The 15,623-nt window shown below is 40.1% G+C and overlaps 1 protein-coding gene across 3 annotated transcripts in view; it reads right to left on the bottom strand.

The window, feature by feature from the left end:
• The window catches only part of astn2 (astrotactin 2), a 292,012-nt gene that overhangs the window by 34,141 nt on the left and 242,248 nt on the right, over positions 1-15,623 (bottom strand). For all 3 annotated transcript variants that reach the window (XM_025909010.1, XM_005459486.3, XM_003454979.4), the window contains exons 18-19: positions 10,641-10,774; positions 8,612-8,760 (exon numbers count right to left, since the gene is read on the bottom strand). In XM_025909010.1, the coding sequence (XP_025764795.1) occupies positions 8,612-8,760; positions 10,641-10,774 (283 nt within the window). The remainder of the gene's footprint in view (positions 1-8,611; positions 8,761-10,640; positions 10,775-15,623) is intronic.

The raw sequence follows: 15,623 nt of genomic DNA, 5'->3' as shown, positions 1-15,623 counted from the left end.
GATCGGAATCAAAACCATGATGCATGCTCCTCTTTCTCAGAATGTTAGCTTTCTACTGTGTCTCTTCTATATATAACACCATACAGTCCAACAAAAACTTGCCCACCTAAATCAGCATTTCCCTGTCATTGTGCTAATATTGAAATAACGCATATATAACTATTACAACACTGATTTAAAACAAGCCTTTGTATAAAGAATATATAACACGATTATAAAGTGTTTTATATCAAATTTATATAATGCATACTGTAAACGATGTAAGTTTACCTGTAAATTTACATGTAAATATAAACAGACTCAGTGTCTGTATCTTGACTGTATTTGGGAGCACAAACACAATGGTAACCAAAATGTCCAGTCAGTGATTATAATAGCTGCAAGCAATTCTCAGCAGGCTTGCTGGTAGTCTTTCCTTGATAAGCATGGGTTTCTATTGAGAGTGCATATTTATTTCTACCATTTTGTGCCTGCAATGCCCCAAATTTGCAAAACAACCAATCAATCCTAATTTAATGCATAAATGCATTTTAAAATTGATTTTTAGCCGCCACCAAATTCAACAAAGATCAAGCCCAGGCACAAACTGTGTCAAACAGACAAATATCTCATTATAAATAATGGGGACAAAACAGGCTGCAACAAACAATGATGAATGAAAAGGAAGGAACTGAGAGGCAGCATCCTTATCTTGTCTTAGTAATAATTCCATAATTCCAGTGCACTTCCATTAGCGAGAGTTTGGGGACATTGAATGATTGTTGTAATTAATGAGAGATGGAGAGACCTGTGGCGAAGACAGAGAGACTAACAATATGTGTGTGAAGAGGCAAAATGGGAAAGGAAGCAAAAAGGGAAAGGGACTGCAGAAAGCCCTTGGCCCCCTGCCTGCAATCTACAATCTGCTGATGGCGAAGCTCGTGACGAGGAGGTGCACAGCGTCCATTTTTAGCGATGAGGTCATCTTTAATTAACAAAACAAAGAGAGTCAGCTGTGTCACTCCAATCTGTTATCTGCAACCATGCTCAAGGACACCCTTTATCTCCATATAATTCAATCTCTTTGAATGAGGGCTTATCGACGCATTGGGGTGCATTCTTGGTCTCAACCAATGATGGAGCTGTTACATAAACAGGGGAGGGGGATACCGCTGGCTCTGATCGCATAAAAAAGGGCGACATGAGGAAAGAGGATAGGTATGTAGAAGTATGAGACATGTGATAATAGATGTAAGCAAAGCCGTGGAGCATCTCCATGTTATTTATCCCAATAAGCTGGCTGGTTAAGCTGGAAGGAGGAAACTGGAACTAAAATAAGGGCAAAGATCAAATGGCTAATCCATTTCTGAGTCCAACAATGCCAGCGTGAGGTGACATCATTGCTGTGTAACTCTCAGTCCTGCTGCTGTCTGGTTTCTCTCTCCTCCAACTTGTGTTCTGTCTTATTCTTTCCTCATTGTCTTCTCTTTTTTGCATCTGTGTCTCTCAGAGAGACTTTCCACATTTTCTGTTTTTTTTTTTGTGTTCCTGTCAGTCCTGTAATTGTTCCAGTCTGCCATGCCCTCTGAGATTTTTTTTTTCATGCCACAAAATCAGGTGTCACACAGCAGTGACGCAACACACAGACTCACAGGTTTTTAATTAGCACCAAGTGTGTGTGCATTTGTGCGAGGGTTGCGGGAAGCACAGTGCTACGCTGATGAATGCGCTCACAAAAAAAGTGTCACATCAGCACAACTGTGATTTAAGGACAAGCCACTGAAATTAGCAGCTGAGAAGATAATGCAGGAATGGTACAAATGTGATGATGGAAACCAAACTGTCTGTGTTTAGCCAAAAAAGAGGCACTAGTAAGATTTTGCTTTTCCCTTCATTGTTTGTGCTTCACTTTTTTTTAAAAGAACTCCCAGGGAGATCGACAAGAAACATAGCTGAGAAACAAGAACATCATATTGCAAGTATGTCACTATTTATTCCCACACTTTCAAAACATTGTCTTGCATCATTTTGCAAAAAAAAAAAAAAAAAGGTTTAGCAAGCTGAGTTTCGGGCTGTGGTGCCACATAGCTTAAATGAAACCAGGTCAGTTCCTTACCATCCTTAGCTTTCTTATGAATACCAAATACAAATATTACAAAAGTATCACCTTAATTACTTTACCATTACTTTAGGCACAAGTTAAAATGGATGTGCCTTCAGTATAGAGTAAACAGTATACTAATTCTCTGTCACTCTATCACTGAGCCAACTTTTGGTTGTATTAAAACTAGACTTTCTAGTGTTTTAATGCTTTTTGCAAAATCTCTTACGATCTGTGATTATCTTATTTTTCACATCTGGTTTGACCCATTGGTGCTGTGCTGACTGCCGAACTAGCTTCTTTGTGAACACTGCCTCTGCATTGGTGTGCCATCTAGAGGCATGAGCCTGAGTCTGAAGTCAATGATTTAAACACATCCATTCCTCATCAGGGGAGTAAATAATACTTAGAGGGAAGAGGTCTATTCCCTATATTAGTTTACCCTTAGTCATATTATACTAACGGATTTTATTGGCGCTATCACCCCATATTCAGATGGAAGACTAAAACAGAAATAGTGTTTTGACCAAAACAAAAAGTGCCACTAATGTTCAGGGATTCCCTCAAATTTGATTCTGTTTCTAACAGATAATATGAGCGGTTAATTGCTTTCTGTGGTGGTCACCAGAGGTCACAGAGATATCCATTTTAATTTGACTGCCCATCAGGATCATTGTTCATGTTTAGAGGTTGTGTATATACCCATTAAAACCTTTTTATCTTTGTAACAGACGTTGTGCACAAGGCACATTCCACTAGTGTAGAATCCCCTGTTCCAGTCGTTATTAACTGCTCACTTCACTTGCGTGCATGCTAATATTTTAAAATAAGCTAGACGTTTTTTAACATAAGTTGTGTATCTGTAAGTTGTGACACAATTCTTTGGAAACCCCTGATGGAAAACAGAGCTCACTGGTTGAGAGGTGACTTTGCAAAGATGTTCTATTTATTGACGCTTTAACTGTCAATTTCCTTGAAATATAAATAACTGATAATTCAAAGGTGCTCTTTCCACCATCTTGGCTTGTACCCCAGTCTGGCAGGGTGAAAGTGCGCTGCTGTAAAGACAAACGCTGGGCCAGATTTATAACACAAGAAAAATCAAGAGCATCACTGCAAAATGAAGTACTGCACTGTCATTTCTTTTATCTTGTAGGTTTTATTTTCATACTCTTCAGAAGTGAAAATAATAACTGGAACATTTTATTAACTACAGAGCCCTATGCTCCACAACAGTATTTTTTGACTCTGATCAGTGCATCACTGTGGATGCATTTTGCATGGCGGCGTCTCTGTCGACACACTGCAGATACACATTCTGGGGACGGGATTCCCCAGTAATCTCTCAAAACTATAAGAATTCTCTTTTGCATGCCAGTATAGTCTGACTGGAATAGGTAGTCAGAGCAAAAACAATACAATATTTCAAATTACTTCTATAGCAATGTGTCACTTCTCAAGTTATTTAGAACCACACGTGTTTCCCAACTTCTACCGTAGCAATATAAACTCTGGGTTCCAGCAATAGTGAAGTTCAAGCTTAAAATGAACCTTTTCACTAACATTTCCCGTGTTACTACGTGCAAACTGGAGGCTTTTGAGAATAGCACAGAGGTATCTACTATGGACGTGATTATATTTAAGTCCTTAGGGTTGCTAGTACACAGCGTTGTCCACATAAACAACAAAATAAATGCACTAAGGGCTCATCTGCTATCCTTACTACTCATGATTTGTGAGGGACCAGGGTGAAGCCTTAAAAAAAGTGACAAATTTTTTCAAAAAGTACTGATAAGTAGGATAAGCTAAGGAAATTGGTTCCTAATAGCTTGTACAGATGTGGTTAGAATGGCTAACGTTACAAAATAAATGCTTCTTGGAGCAAAAGGAGTGAACGGAGACAAATGGCAACAAATGATATATATAAAAAGTGAAAATAAACTCAGGTGTTGGCTGTTTCTCGGCCCCGATGAAAGTTTTAAGGTTGCAGGAACACATGCTATTGACAGACTTCATACATCGCATTGTATTTTGTTACCTGCTTTTATTTTTAAGGCCTTTTTTGTTTATAATAGTTAGTACAACAGCCCTACCATATGTAAAAATAATATTGTCTTGTCCTGGATTCACGGCCAAATATGGTGCAAGTAGAGCAGGCTAAGAAAAAAAAATTTAGGGAGAGGCATAGAAGTGGTATAAGAAACGAGAAGTCAGCGAGCTAACGTGGCTGGTTCTTACGCCACCGACCGTACTGATGGAGGGTTTATAATTGAATAAGGCACTTCCAAAGAACACACTCAAACTTTGACAAGAAATTTCCAGTAAACACAGATCCCCTTTCCCAATTATGAGGTAACTGAGGTGTAGAATCAATACGCATCACCAGGCAAGACGGAGTCACATCAGAAACATTTATGAATATTAGCTTGGAGGAAGAGAGCTTTCACTGTAAAGATTTTCAAGGACTTTATGATTGCGTCTATTCATGCAGGAAGTTGTTAAGGATGAAAAACCTAAGCCAAAAGGGTGGCACATTACGTCATTCAAATCAGCTTATTTAACCCCAGCTTGTGGAAAAAAGCATTTGAAAAATAAAAGCGAGTCTTCGTCTTTAGCGATGACTGGAGCGATGACTGAATTGACTTTTTTCTTCTTCTTTTTTTTTTTTCCCAAGAGTTATCCCCACACATTTCAGCTGAGGTGTGTGAATGACTTACTCTGCTGATGTCTAACAGATAAATATGTGAATGCAGCTTTAATTTATATCACAAATCACGTAAAAGCAGGTTGCACATGCTGGTTTCCAGTGACCTGAACAATAGAGGGACACGGTCTTTTCTCCTGTCCTCGTCTAGACAGCAATAACATAGAAACATGGCTTTGTGAATCCAATAAAGCCTGCATCCAAGTGTCTGCATCTTCACACTCTTTCTGTCTGCCATCTGTATGAGTGTGCATATGGCTGTGTGTGCTCTGGATGTGTGACTCATACTCAGCACGGCTGAGTGTCTGTTTGAAGCCGTCTATATTTCTTCTATGTCAGATGCCAGCCTGTAGCAGTGTTTCAGCTTTGAATGGATGCAGATGCATCCTCAAGTTCCATTAACGCTGGCTTCGGCTATACCCCATCTCTTGGATGAAGGTACTGCTATTACTACTGATGAAGTAGGATGCGGTCATACTCATCCCTCTCTACCATACATTGTTATTAGTGTTTTATCTAGCTTTTTGTTTCCAGTAATACTGAGAAACAACTGTTATTTGTATGTTTTATGTTTACATTTCTGAACACCATAGGTGTCCTGTAATTTATCACGGGAGAGCCAAATGCATCAAAGAGCACTTTTATAATAAACTAGTCTCTTATTCAACATTCAAATATAAAAATACAAAAAGTCACATCTTCCATAATATTCCCTCTTTAACACATGAAAAGTGAATATCATCTCACACTGCTTTATAGTGCCAACTGTCATCCCTGACTTAAGCTTTGGATCAGGATTTTTCCCTAGAATGGTCAAACATGGTTTTACTGTAATTCAGCCGAATAATCCTAGAGTGTACCCACCCTAAGATGTTGGAGAAGCTTGACTACGAGCTCAGTGGTTCATATCGTCACACAGTCTCGGAAAATGTGAACGGGGAAAATCAAGCAGAAACACTTGTTTCCAGAAAACCACCAACATGCCCTGAAGCAAAAGGTTTATCCCCCAAACTGCTGCTCGGCCAACGAAGGCTGGCCTTAGTGGCAGCTGCCATAAGGAAATCTGTCTATGTGCATTTGTCTGTGAAAGGCAGGAGGAGCTGAGAAAAAAATAGCACTGAGGAATGGCTCGGCTTTAAAACATATTACGTTTTTTATACACAAGGTGAGCATTGTATAGTGCTCAGCTAGACGTTTTTTTAATTTCAGCTTTTGGTTTCACAATTTGTTTCCCAGCAAATGCTTCTGAAATTCTTCTTAAATAAAAAAACTAGCACTAAGTCCAATAACTTCAAAATACATATGTTTGAGAAAACGGCAGTTCTTGAAAAATATGCTCCTTTATTTGTTGAGCTCAGAGAACTGGATCTCTTGATTTTAAGAGGCAGCCTTTACAGTTAGGTCCATAACTATTTGCACAATGAAACCAATTTTGTAATTTTGCCTCTGTACACCATCACAGCGGGTTTTAAATCAAATTAATCAAGGTGTGATTGAAGTGCTGGATTTTAGCATTAATTCAAGGGATTTGACAAACGTATTGCTTTAACTGTTTAGGAAGTACAGCTATACAGTCCGTCATTTTTAGAGGCTCGACGTGTAATTGGCCTAACATCATTTTAAATAAATCATTTGCAGTCAGTAACAGCACGCAGCCTTGAACCCCTGGACATCATCAAACGCTGCATCTCCTGTCTTGAGAGGATTCCAGAGCTTTTCTACTGCAAAACTTGCTCTATTGGGTTGAGATCAGTTGACTGACTTGAGCAATGAAGAATATCACATAACTTTGCGTTGAGAAACTCTTGGGCTGCTTTAGCAGTACGCTTTGGGACGCTATCCATTTGCGCCGCCTGATCAGTTTTGCAGAATGGGGCTGAATCTGAGCAGAGATTATATCTCTCTACACTTCGCAATTCATCCTGCTACTTCTATCAGCAATCACGTCATTATTAAAAACGAGTGGCTTGGTTCCACCGTCTGCTATACATGCCCATGCCATAACATCGCCTGCATCATGTTTGACAGATAATGTGACATGCTTCAGCTAATGAGCTGTTTCTTTTCTTCTCCATACTTTTCTTTTCCCGTCATTTTGTAACAAGTTAATCTTGATTTCATATGTCCAAAGATTGTTTTAACATTTTTTAAATATATTTTTTTTTCCTCCCTGAACTTGGCAGACTCGGTTAGAAAAGTCAAATCCGGTCTTTCTGCTTTTGAGTGTAATCAGCGGTTTGTACATTGTCGTAAACCCTCTGTATTTGTTTTATTTCTTGATTGTAGACTTTGACATTGATGTCTTCTTGAGGGTTTTCTTGACTTTGCTAAAGTTGTGAGGAGTTGTGAAGATGTTTTTCTTAACCAAGGAAAGAATTATGCAATGATCCACTAGCTGTCTGCTGTGGTGACACTGCAGAGCGAGCCAGCGCACTGGATGTACTAGGCTGTTGATTTGGCTACCCCTAAAGTTCTCTGACAGGTTTTTTTTTTTCAGCCTAATGATGGTCTCCTTCACTTGTATTGACATGTCTTTATTAAGAGTTCTAGTGAAAAGCTACCAAATGCAAACTGAATGCTTGGAAATGACTCCATATCATTCATTTGCTTTTTTATGTAATAAAAAGAGAACGAGTCTTATCTGGCTGCTTTTTAATCATTTTTCCAATAGTACATTCAATGTAAGTCCTAAAAAGTTGATGGGATACTTTTGTTAAACCCTGATCACACCACCGATTTATTTTAAATCCACTGTTTTGGTATACAAAGGCAAAGGTGGGTCATTGGAAGTGTCATATATATTAAGTAAACATACAGAGCATGTCAGTGCACTGCTTGTCACCAAACTCCTATTTGGGTTTATTTTTAAAGAAAGTTCAGAAAGAAAAAAACACACAGAATAAAGTTAAAAAGACAAAAGACAAAGACAATGATTTCAATCTGTATTGTTCTCTGTTATAACGTGAATTAGAGTGGTGACTGGCACATAGCAAAGTGAGTCACCCACACCATCTGCCCCTCCGTACCTCACCTCTGCCAGCATGCCTCTGTCTAGCTATCTGTGCCCTCTCTTTCTCTGGTGCCCACGCTTCATCAGCTCCTCCCCTGGGTGATGGATGGCCTGTCCGTGCATCCCAATGTCTAAAGCCAGCTTCTTCCAGACCATCTCATTTCTCCAATATTATTAAATCTTGCCCTTTTCCCTGACTCACCCCACCTCCCGTCACAGCCATGACCATTCCCCTATCCCCACAGTGCAGCGGTCAGTACCATTTACGTCCCTGATAAATTGCCCTACGTCATTTTCTCCCATCCTCAGTCTGAACTCCCACGCCTGTTCTGTATCCAGACAAAAGCTTTAAACTCATTCACCGCAAATGTAACTTTAATTCTTCTTATTTGAGTCTTCTAATCAACTCATTAAACATCTTTATTCTTGTATCTGTCAGTGAAATCTCTCATCTTCCTTTCCGACATCGCTTCATCACCATTTTGAAAAGAAAGTAGTCTCTCACTCCAGCTTGACCTGAAGCATGGCTCATCAGTGTTCCAGCAGTACATCACCTGATGTGAGTAATTGCTTTTCCTGCAAGCCCAATCCCATCTCAGATGTCCTAACATAAAGGTTAGGTTTCTAACTCAATGCATAACAGATACTTTATTTATTATAGAATCAATATCAATATCAATTTCTTATTCTCAGCTTTTGTGTTTGTGAATGTGACTATTTGTACTTTTATATGTTGCTACGAATATATGTGGACCAAAGACCAACAATAAGTAAGCTTAATTAAAAAGATGCTTTTAGCCAATTTAAGCTTCTCTACCTGTGTAGATCTCTGCCTCTGAGGGATCCTCCACTCGTTTGTGCTGGATGATGTAGTCAGAAACTTTGCAGCCAATCAGAGGCTCCACATCCATCCACTCCAGGGCGACCATTGTGCTTGAGGGCTCCAGGTAAGGGGATAGGCGCAAACTAAACAATACAGAGAATACGAGATATATATAAAAAAAGACATATATGAACAATGAGATAAAATGCTTCCACAACTATTTGGCATCCTCATCTGGAGTTTCACATTGGACTGTATCAGCGTATGCTTTATGCTGAAAGCATGGTCATAAATCTCAAATGGATAAGTGGGAATCCCACGTGTTGTTGTTATTGTGTTGGACTAGAAAGTGCACCACCTCCAGCTATATGTCATCTGACAACAGAATAGCAAACAGAGACTTGGAACAAAACAGCATTCCAAAGCCACATGTGCTCCAGCAGCTTTCCATGTGTAGTTTTCCCCCTTTAATCCCTCAAAAGAGATAAAAGAACAACATTTCAATTTTTGTCTGCTCTCCAGCTGTGTCTGTGACAATGCCATGAAAGAGGTTAGCTGTTTTGATGCTCGGTTTTATCCTCACACACAATAATGATACTTATTTCAGGTTCTTAATGTGTCTACCACTATCCAGAGTTGGAGATTTTGGCAGCTGCAGTGACTATGTTTTTTTTTTTTGTCAGGTCGTAGAGTTACAGAAACCAAAACTCTGTTTGTGGCATCAAGTAAGTCAACAACCACAATTCACAAACAAAATACTAAGAAAACAGGCAAAAGGTTTACGCATCTCAGAGTACTTCTAAAACATCTGTGCAAAATAAACTAGAGTCTGATTTCGATATCAGTTGCTATCTATTGCTTTAAAGGCTTTTGCTTCTTGGCTTAAAAGTCAAGGGTCAGCATATATTGTAACATTTGGGCCCACAGGAATGGTACTAAACTGCAGGTTTCCCTGCACAATCATTACAAAAGGAACAGCTGTTAATGAAGGATGGAACTGAATTAAATGGTCCAGTAAAACTTAAAAAAGTCAGAAAGAGGACCAGTCAGTTACCTGCATGCCATTTATACACATAAGCTAAAATTCTGAAAAATGTATTTAGAAAAACTTCTAATTCAGCGAAAACTACTTTCAGTGCTTTAGGATACTTACAATTGTGTAAGTGCAAGCTGCTTTGCAGCCTACCCGCACCCCCAGGGCCTCTTTTCATTCTGTGTTTGTCTTTTATCCATGCACCCATTTTCTTAAACACTTATCAAGTTCAGGGATGCAGAGGGGGTTGGATCCTATCCTAGCTCTTATAGGTGAGGTACGCATTGTATAGGTAGCTGGTTTATTGGGGGCCTATGCTTGGCTTAATGATTGCAATATCTGTTATCACTTGCACCTATTCTGTTTTTGCTCCTGCTGCTGCTCTTCCAGCCTTTGGGCATCCATGCATTAGGAGGGTAGGGAAATATGATCTTATGTTGTCAGTTTCTTGGACTTGGACTTTATAATCCTCTGTGTCAACTACACTATAATAAGGACAATTCTTTTGAATGCATTAATGATGTGTGCCATAATAGAATTTACAGCTTTAATTATGCAAATTAAAAATAAAATAAATCCAGTTTGTTCATTTTTTTAGTTATGATTTATTTATGAGTTTAGTTGATTTATCATCTGAAGTCTTGCCCTTTAAACTTCCTGTTTCTTTTTAAAGATTTTTTAAGGCAACAATCGCTTGGGCGGATGACTCACAAAAGGCTCAGGGGTATTATTAGGACACCCTGAATGAGAGCATGTTCTTGTCAGGGAAGTGTAAGGGCCGACTGACAGTTATTAGAACTTCAGGGACTGTGCTTATGTCTACAGCTTTCTCAAGTGCCCCTGGAGTCGAGAGAGACAGGTAAGTGTGTATGTGTGCGCATATCCATGTGCGTATAAGTGTCCCTGCAGTGCACTGGTGCATGCATCCATAAAACCTCTCTTGTGTATGTGCATGGATTCCAAAGTGTCATGGTGTCACCTCACACTTACATCGGCTGCCTGAGGGGACTGCAGTTAGGCAGGCCATCTTTGCTGAAGGCACTCAGGTCACAGCGACACCAGTTATCGATGACATCGCCCTTTCCAGCACACCAATATGAGCTCATTGTGGCGCTCTTTAAGGCCTGTAAAGGGTAACAGGTGAGAGAAATGCAATTATCTTTTGGAACATGGGCTTACTGTCCAGCTATGCTTATCCCATCCCCCCTCCTCACCTCCCACCCAGGCCACCCCCTCAACCAGTTTCCTCCACTGGTTTCCTCCACATTAGATCACACACAGACACACATCTTATATCAGTCAATTTTTCATTTACCTTTGACAGTTCCCTGAAATGAACTCCAGGAGATAGCCAGTAAAACTATAGTCTTACATTTGACAGAGTAAGGACTGGTGAAAATGCCCTCACGTTGCAAAATTGTTCAGTACTCAGTGTAAGTCTCATAAAGGTGTAACAGCAAAGGGGCACACACACACACACACACACACACACACACACACACACACACACACACAGAGTCAAAAAGAGAGTGACCTTTTCATACCCACCGTTCCCAATTACCAGAAGGCAGGAACATCACACTAGCATTAACACTGTGACACTATCACCATGCTTACACTGTGATATCATAGATGCACTGTGACTTCTATGATAGAGGAGTGAGTGCTGTGACACTAGCCACCTCCCATTCCAGGGTAGCGGGTAGTGAGATATTAATAGATGAGATCATCTTCTGGCATCTCCTTGTGCTACTTCATTTACAGGTGGATGAAAAAAGAAAAAAAAAAGGTTGTAGCTCAGCCATCTTCTAAAAGGCACCAAAATGCCAATATAACCATCAAAGCAATAAAACATAATGTCAGGGCTTTCCCTAAAGCTGCAGGCATGCTAGAGGGTGAGTTCAAGGGAGTTCACCATCACTACGACTCCCCGTCACACTACAGATCAATGGAGCACTCAGTAATTTATGTGCTCTAACTGGTTGGTAGTGTTACCTCATGCAGGCTACTTTGGAGATGTGCTTGATCATGATCTCAAAAAAAGGGCCCCGAAGCCGTGCAGAAACATTAGCATTGTGTACCAGGTATCCAACAAAAAGGAGGAAGGAGGCCCCATACTGTTCGAACGCATGGCATATGAGACCGATTCAAAAGCAGAGCAACTGATGAGACTACGCACACATCTCTAAGACGACTGAGTACATGCTGCACACAAACAAAGTGAAAAACAAACATGATCATGATTAATTTCAACAGCTCACTGTTTCGTTTCATTTGAGAAACGCCAACAAAGATTTTCTGCAGTGTGTTGATTAGTAGAAGTGACATTCGAGCTGACTTTGATCATAGGCCTGACCAGAGAGGCAAACAGCTTGGCCAAAATTGAGTCAGGGTATGCACTCAGAAGCTGATGTTAGCATTTCCATAACATTGCATTGTGAGCCTCAAAGAAGGCTCAACAGACTTTCATGGGAACTGACTTCTTCCACTCGAGCCAAAGTACCTTGAGAGCAGAAATGACCTAAATGAGCAGCAGAGGAAAGAGTGAGGAAAATAAAGAGGGTGAGGCTGGAGAAAGAAAGAAAGGAAGAAAGAGAGAAATAAAATAGGACAGTGAAAAAAATCAACAAACAAAGGTGTGAAAATGGGGACTTTCAACACTGAAACACATTCCCTGACTTTACTGGGGAATGGATCCTTTTGTAGCGCACACTTCATCATTACATCCTCCAGTATAGTACTAGGGCTCTAAATTAGGTATTATAGGGGGCAGGCAAGCACTATAATCCACAGCCATATTATAATCCACTGGAAAACCAAAAAGGTTATTATGCCACCCCCCCCACCGGATGAACCCATGTGGCAAACTGCTGCCAGAAAACAACAACAGCAGTAGTCTTGCCACCTCAAATCAATGGGAAGCAGGCCACAGACAAATGCAACACGAAAAAAAAAACACGGGCTCAAGGTCTATGCACGCACACAGTCTAGGCAAATATGAGAAACGATCTACAATACCAGGGGCAAAAGAGAGAAAGACCACAGGACCGCAGTGCCTGTACCACCATCAGATTCCTAGAAAAAAAAAAAAAAACCCCATATGGGTTTCTGCGCTTGATTGCATGGCTGCACATGTGAAAAACAGACAAAGCGATTACCACTGTGTTTATGTTTGAAGAGTAATGCAAGCCATTCTCCTTTGGGTAAACAGGGAATCTAATTTTGGTTTAGGGAACGAGGTGGGAGTTGGGTGGGGATGCAGGAGGTAAAATAAAGACGAGGATTTAAAGTTTAGCAGGGAAAAAAAAAGCATTTAAATACGATAGAATGCGTGTGGTGATGAAGACAGCAACGTATGCGGCAGGTGAAAGTGAAAAGAAATAAATAAGCAGGAAAAAAATCCAGTGATGAAATGAACAAACACACTGAAAATCCCGGGTCAGAGTGTGCGTGTGTTCAGTGCGGTTGCTACATAAGTCACAGTTGGTAAGAGGAGGCTACTCTACACTTTATTGATTAACTGCATATTGTGCATTTCCCAGAACTCCACAGATCCATACACATTCTGTAAGAACCAAACATTGTCCATTAGGCTTCATATTAGAAAAGGTAGTGTTTCCGTAAAGAAGGCTCTCTCTCAGAGTCTTTGTGCACCTCAAACACATTCATTTTTAGGAACCTGCTAGTGCCTCTAACACGCCGTTTTACCGGTTCGCAAACACGGCACAACTTTGTCTCTGCTAACCTTATCAACACTGAACGAATCAAGCTGAAATGCAATCACTCCCCACGTCAAATGTAAGACAAGAGCAGTGAACATTGAGGGCAACTGAGCATCAGCAACAACTCAAGCCACAAATTCCAAGCTTTGACGTCATTTAAACCCTGCAGACTCGCTGGCACCAAAACACAATTTAGACCTTTCACTTTTGTAGATGCCTGTCGTGACTTACAAGTAAGCAAGCAACGCCATAGTGACGTCTTTAATGTATTAATCTGTTTGTCTAGTCTATGCTGACCATATTACTGTCTGTATCCAGAGGCTAATACACAAAAACACTGGCCAGCTGGCCCAGAGTATTGATTTATAAAATAATCACCAGTGGTGGTAAAGAGTGTAAGTCAGAGCGCACACACACACACACACATGCATGCACACATCAGTGCATTTATCTGGCCCTTTCCATCATTCAAGGCTAATGGTGTTAACAAGGGAACCAATGGGCTGCTTCTAGGAACCTTCCAGGAAATGGGACAGTGGGGGCAGCTCAAAGGTTGGTTCAAACAGAGGTTGATAGTGTGTTTGAAAACTCTCAAATATTAGGAAGGTTTGGGTTTTTTGGGGTGCCAGTTCTGCCTGAAGATGTTCTGAGCCGATCTGACCTTTCCAGCAAAGTAAAGTGATGGTTAGTGTGTTATCTTATTTTCTGTTACAAGATAGCATTAGGCAATTAAAAACAGCTAAGAAAACAATTATAACAATAATAATGATAAAACAAACCATATCCTTTACTGGGGTAATTATCTATGCTACTTTTAAGCATTCATTGTGTAAGCTGTATGAACACTAATGCACTTTTTGGGGCTTTGTTATTGGAAAGAAAGGTTTGTGTCTGTGTGGTCACATTGGCTGTTACACAGTTTTGGCTGCAGCATAAAGAACAAGTCTGTACTGCTGCTGATGTAATTAATGGATGTTTGTGGATGAGGATGTAGATAGTATGCACTGACCACGCAGGTTTTATAGAAAATTGTTTAATTATCTACCCTACAGGAGCGTTCGCCTTCCTTCTTTGTTATTGTTGCTTTAGTCTTTGCCTTTTTTCATCTCTCTCTGTTTCCCCCCCTCTCTTTGCTTTTTTTCCCCCTTAAATTGAATTGAATCGAATTAAACTAAATTAAATTTTAATTAGATTTATGATTCTGGAATCTAGAAAGTTAGTTTATCACATAAATTTGCAGCAGTATTCAGGAAGTGTTGTTGTTCTACAAACCAAATAAACTCTGTGACCTGAAGGGAGAGAAAAAAAGAACTTTATGGCTGCTCTGCAAAGCAAGTTAATAATGTCCTCCAGGAAGTAGGTGCACATGATTCTTTGCCAAAGATGAAAAGAGAAGACTTCATGAACATACCTTCTGAGGATTCAGGGCGACAGAAACCCCACAATGGCAGTAGTGCACTTAATAAAAGCATAAAAAAAGGAAACGTGTGCAGATCTGGAATAAATTTCTATAGAGTGATGAAACCACACACACAGACATAAAAATCCTTTACTGTCCACCACCTCATCTGTCAAACACAGTGGTTCTGTTATGTGTTGGGCATGCGTGGCTGCGGATGGAACCGGCACACTGCTGTTTACTGATCATTTCCCCGCTTTTAGGCGCGACGGCGTGAGCGCTGTATGAGTTTCAGCCAAATTCATCAAAACACACCACATCATATTTCATAATTCAACAGGTCAGTGAATTAAAAACACTATCTTTAGCCAAGTCAGGCATTTTATCAGTCGAACTAAATTCCACTCGCTAAAGGTGACAGTAAAGGTTTATTAGAGTCCACAACAACTGTCCTAAAGGTGAACTCGAGAAGCATTTGACATGATACTCCATTAAATATTTATTGTAACAGTTTTGTTTGACATGACGCAATCTGTCCAGTTACTTCTAATTGTATAATTGGACTTTGCGCTACGTGTTACAAGGTGCTCTATCTCGAATAAGAACTATCGGTTTTGTATGTTACTTGCTCCCTATGCAGTGCCTACTATACTCTCTTGGTTAATGGTGTTGCTGCTTTCATTTTAAACCTGTCGTCTCTCATCTACTCGGAAAATATTGGAGACACACCCCTGCGAGGGGCTGCAGTACTGGATTATGGTCAGAGCATGACAGCAACAATTCTCCAAGATATAGAGCATTCTGACCCATTAGACTCACAACCAATTTGTTCAAAAGGTTTGCCATAATTCA

This window comes from Oreochromis niloticus, linkage group LG7, assembly GCF_001858045.2.
Source record: "Oreochromis niloticus isolate F11D_XX linkage group LG7, O_niloticus_UMD_NMBU, whole genome shotgun sequence".
Classification (NCBI taxonomy): Eukaryota; Metazoa; Chordata; class Actinopteri; order Cichliformes; family Cichlidae; genus Oreochromis; species Oreochromis niloticus.
This window is presented reverse-complemented; position numbering and strand designations above follow the sequence as displayed.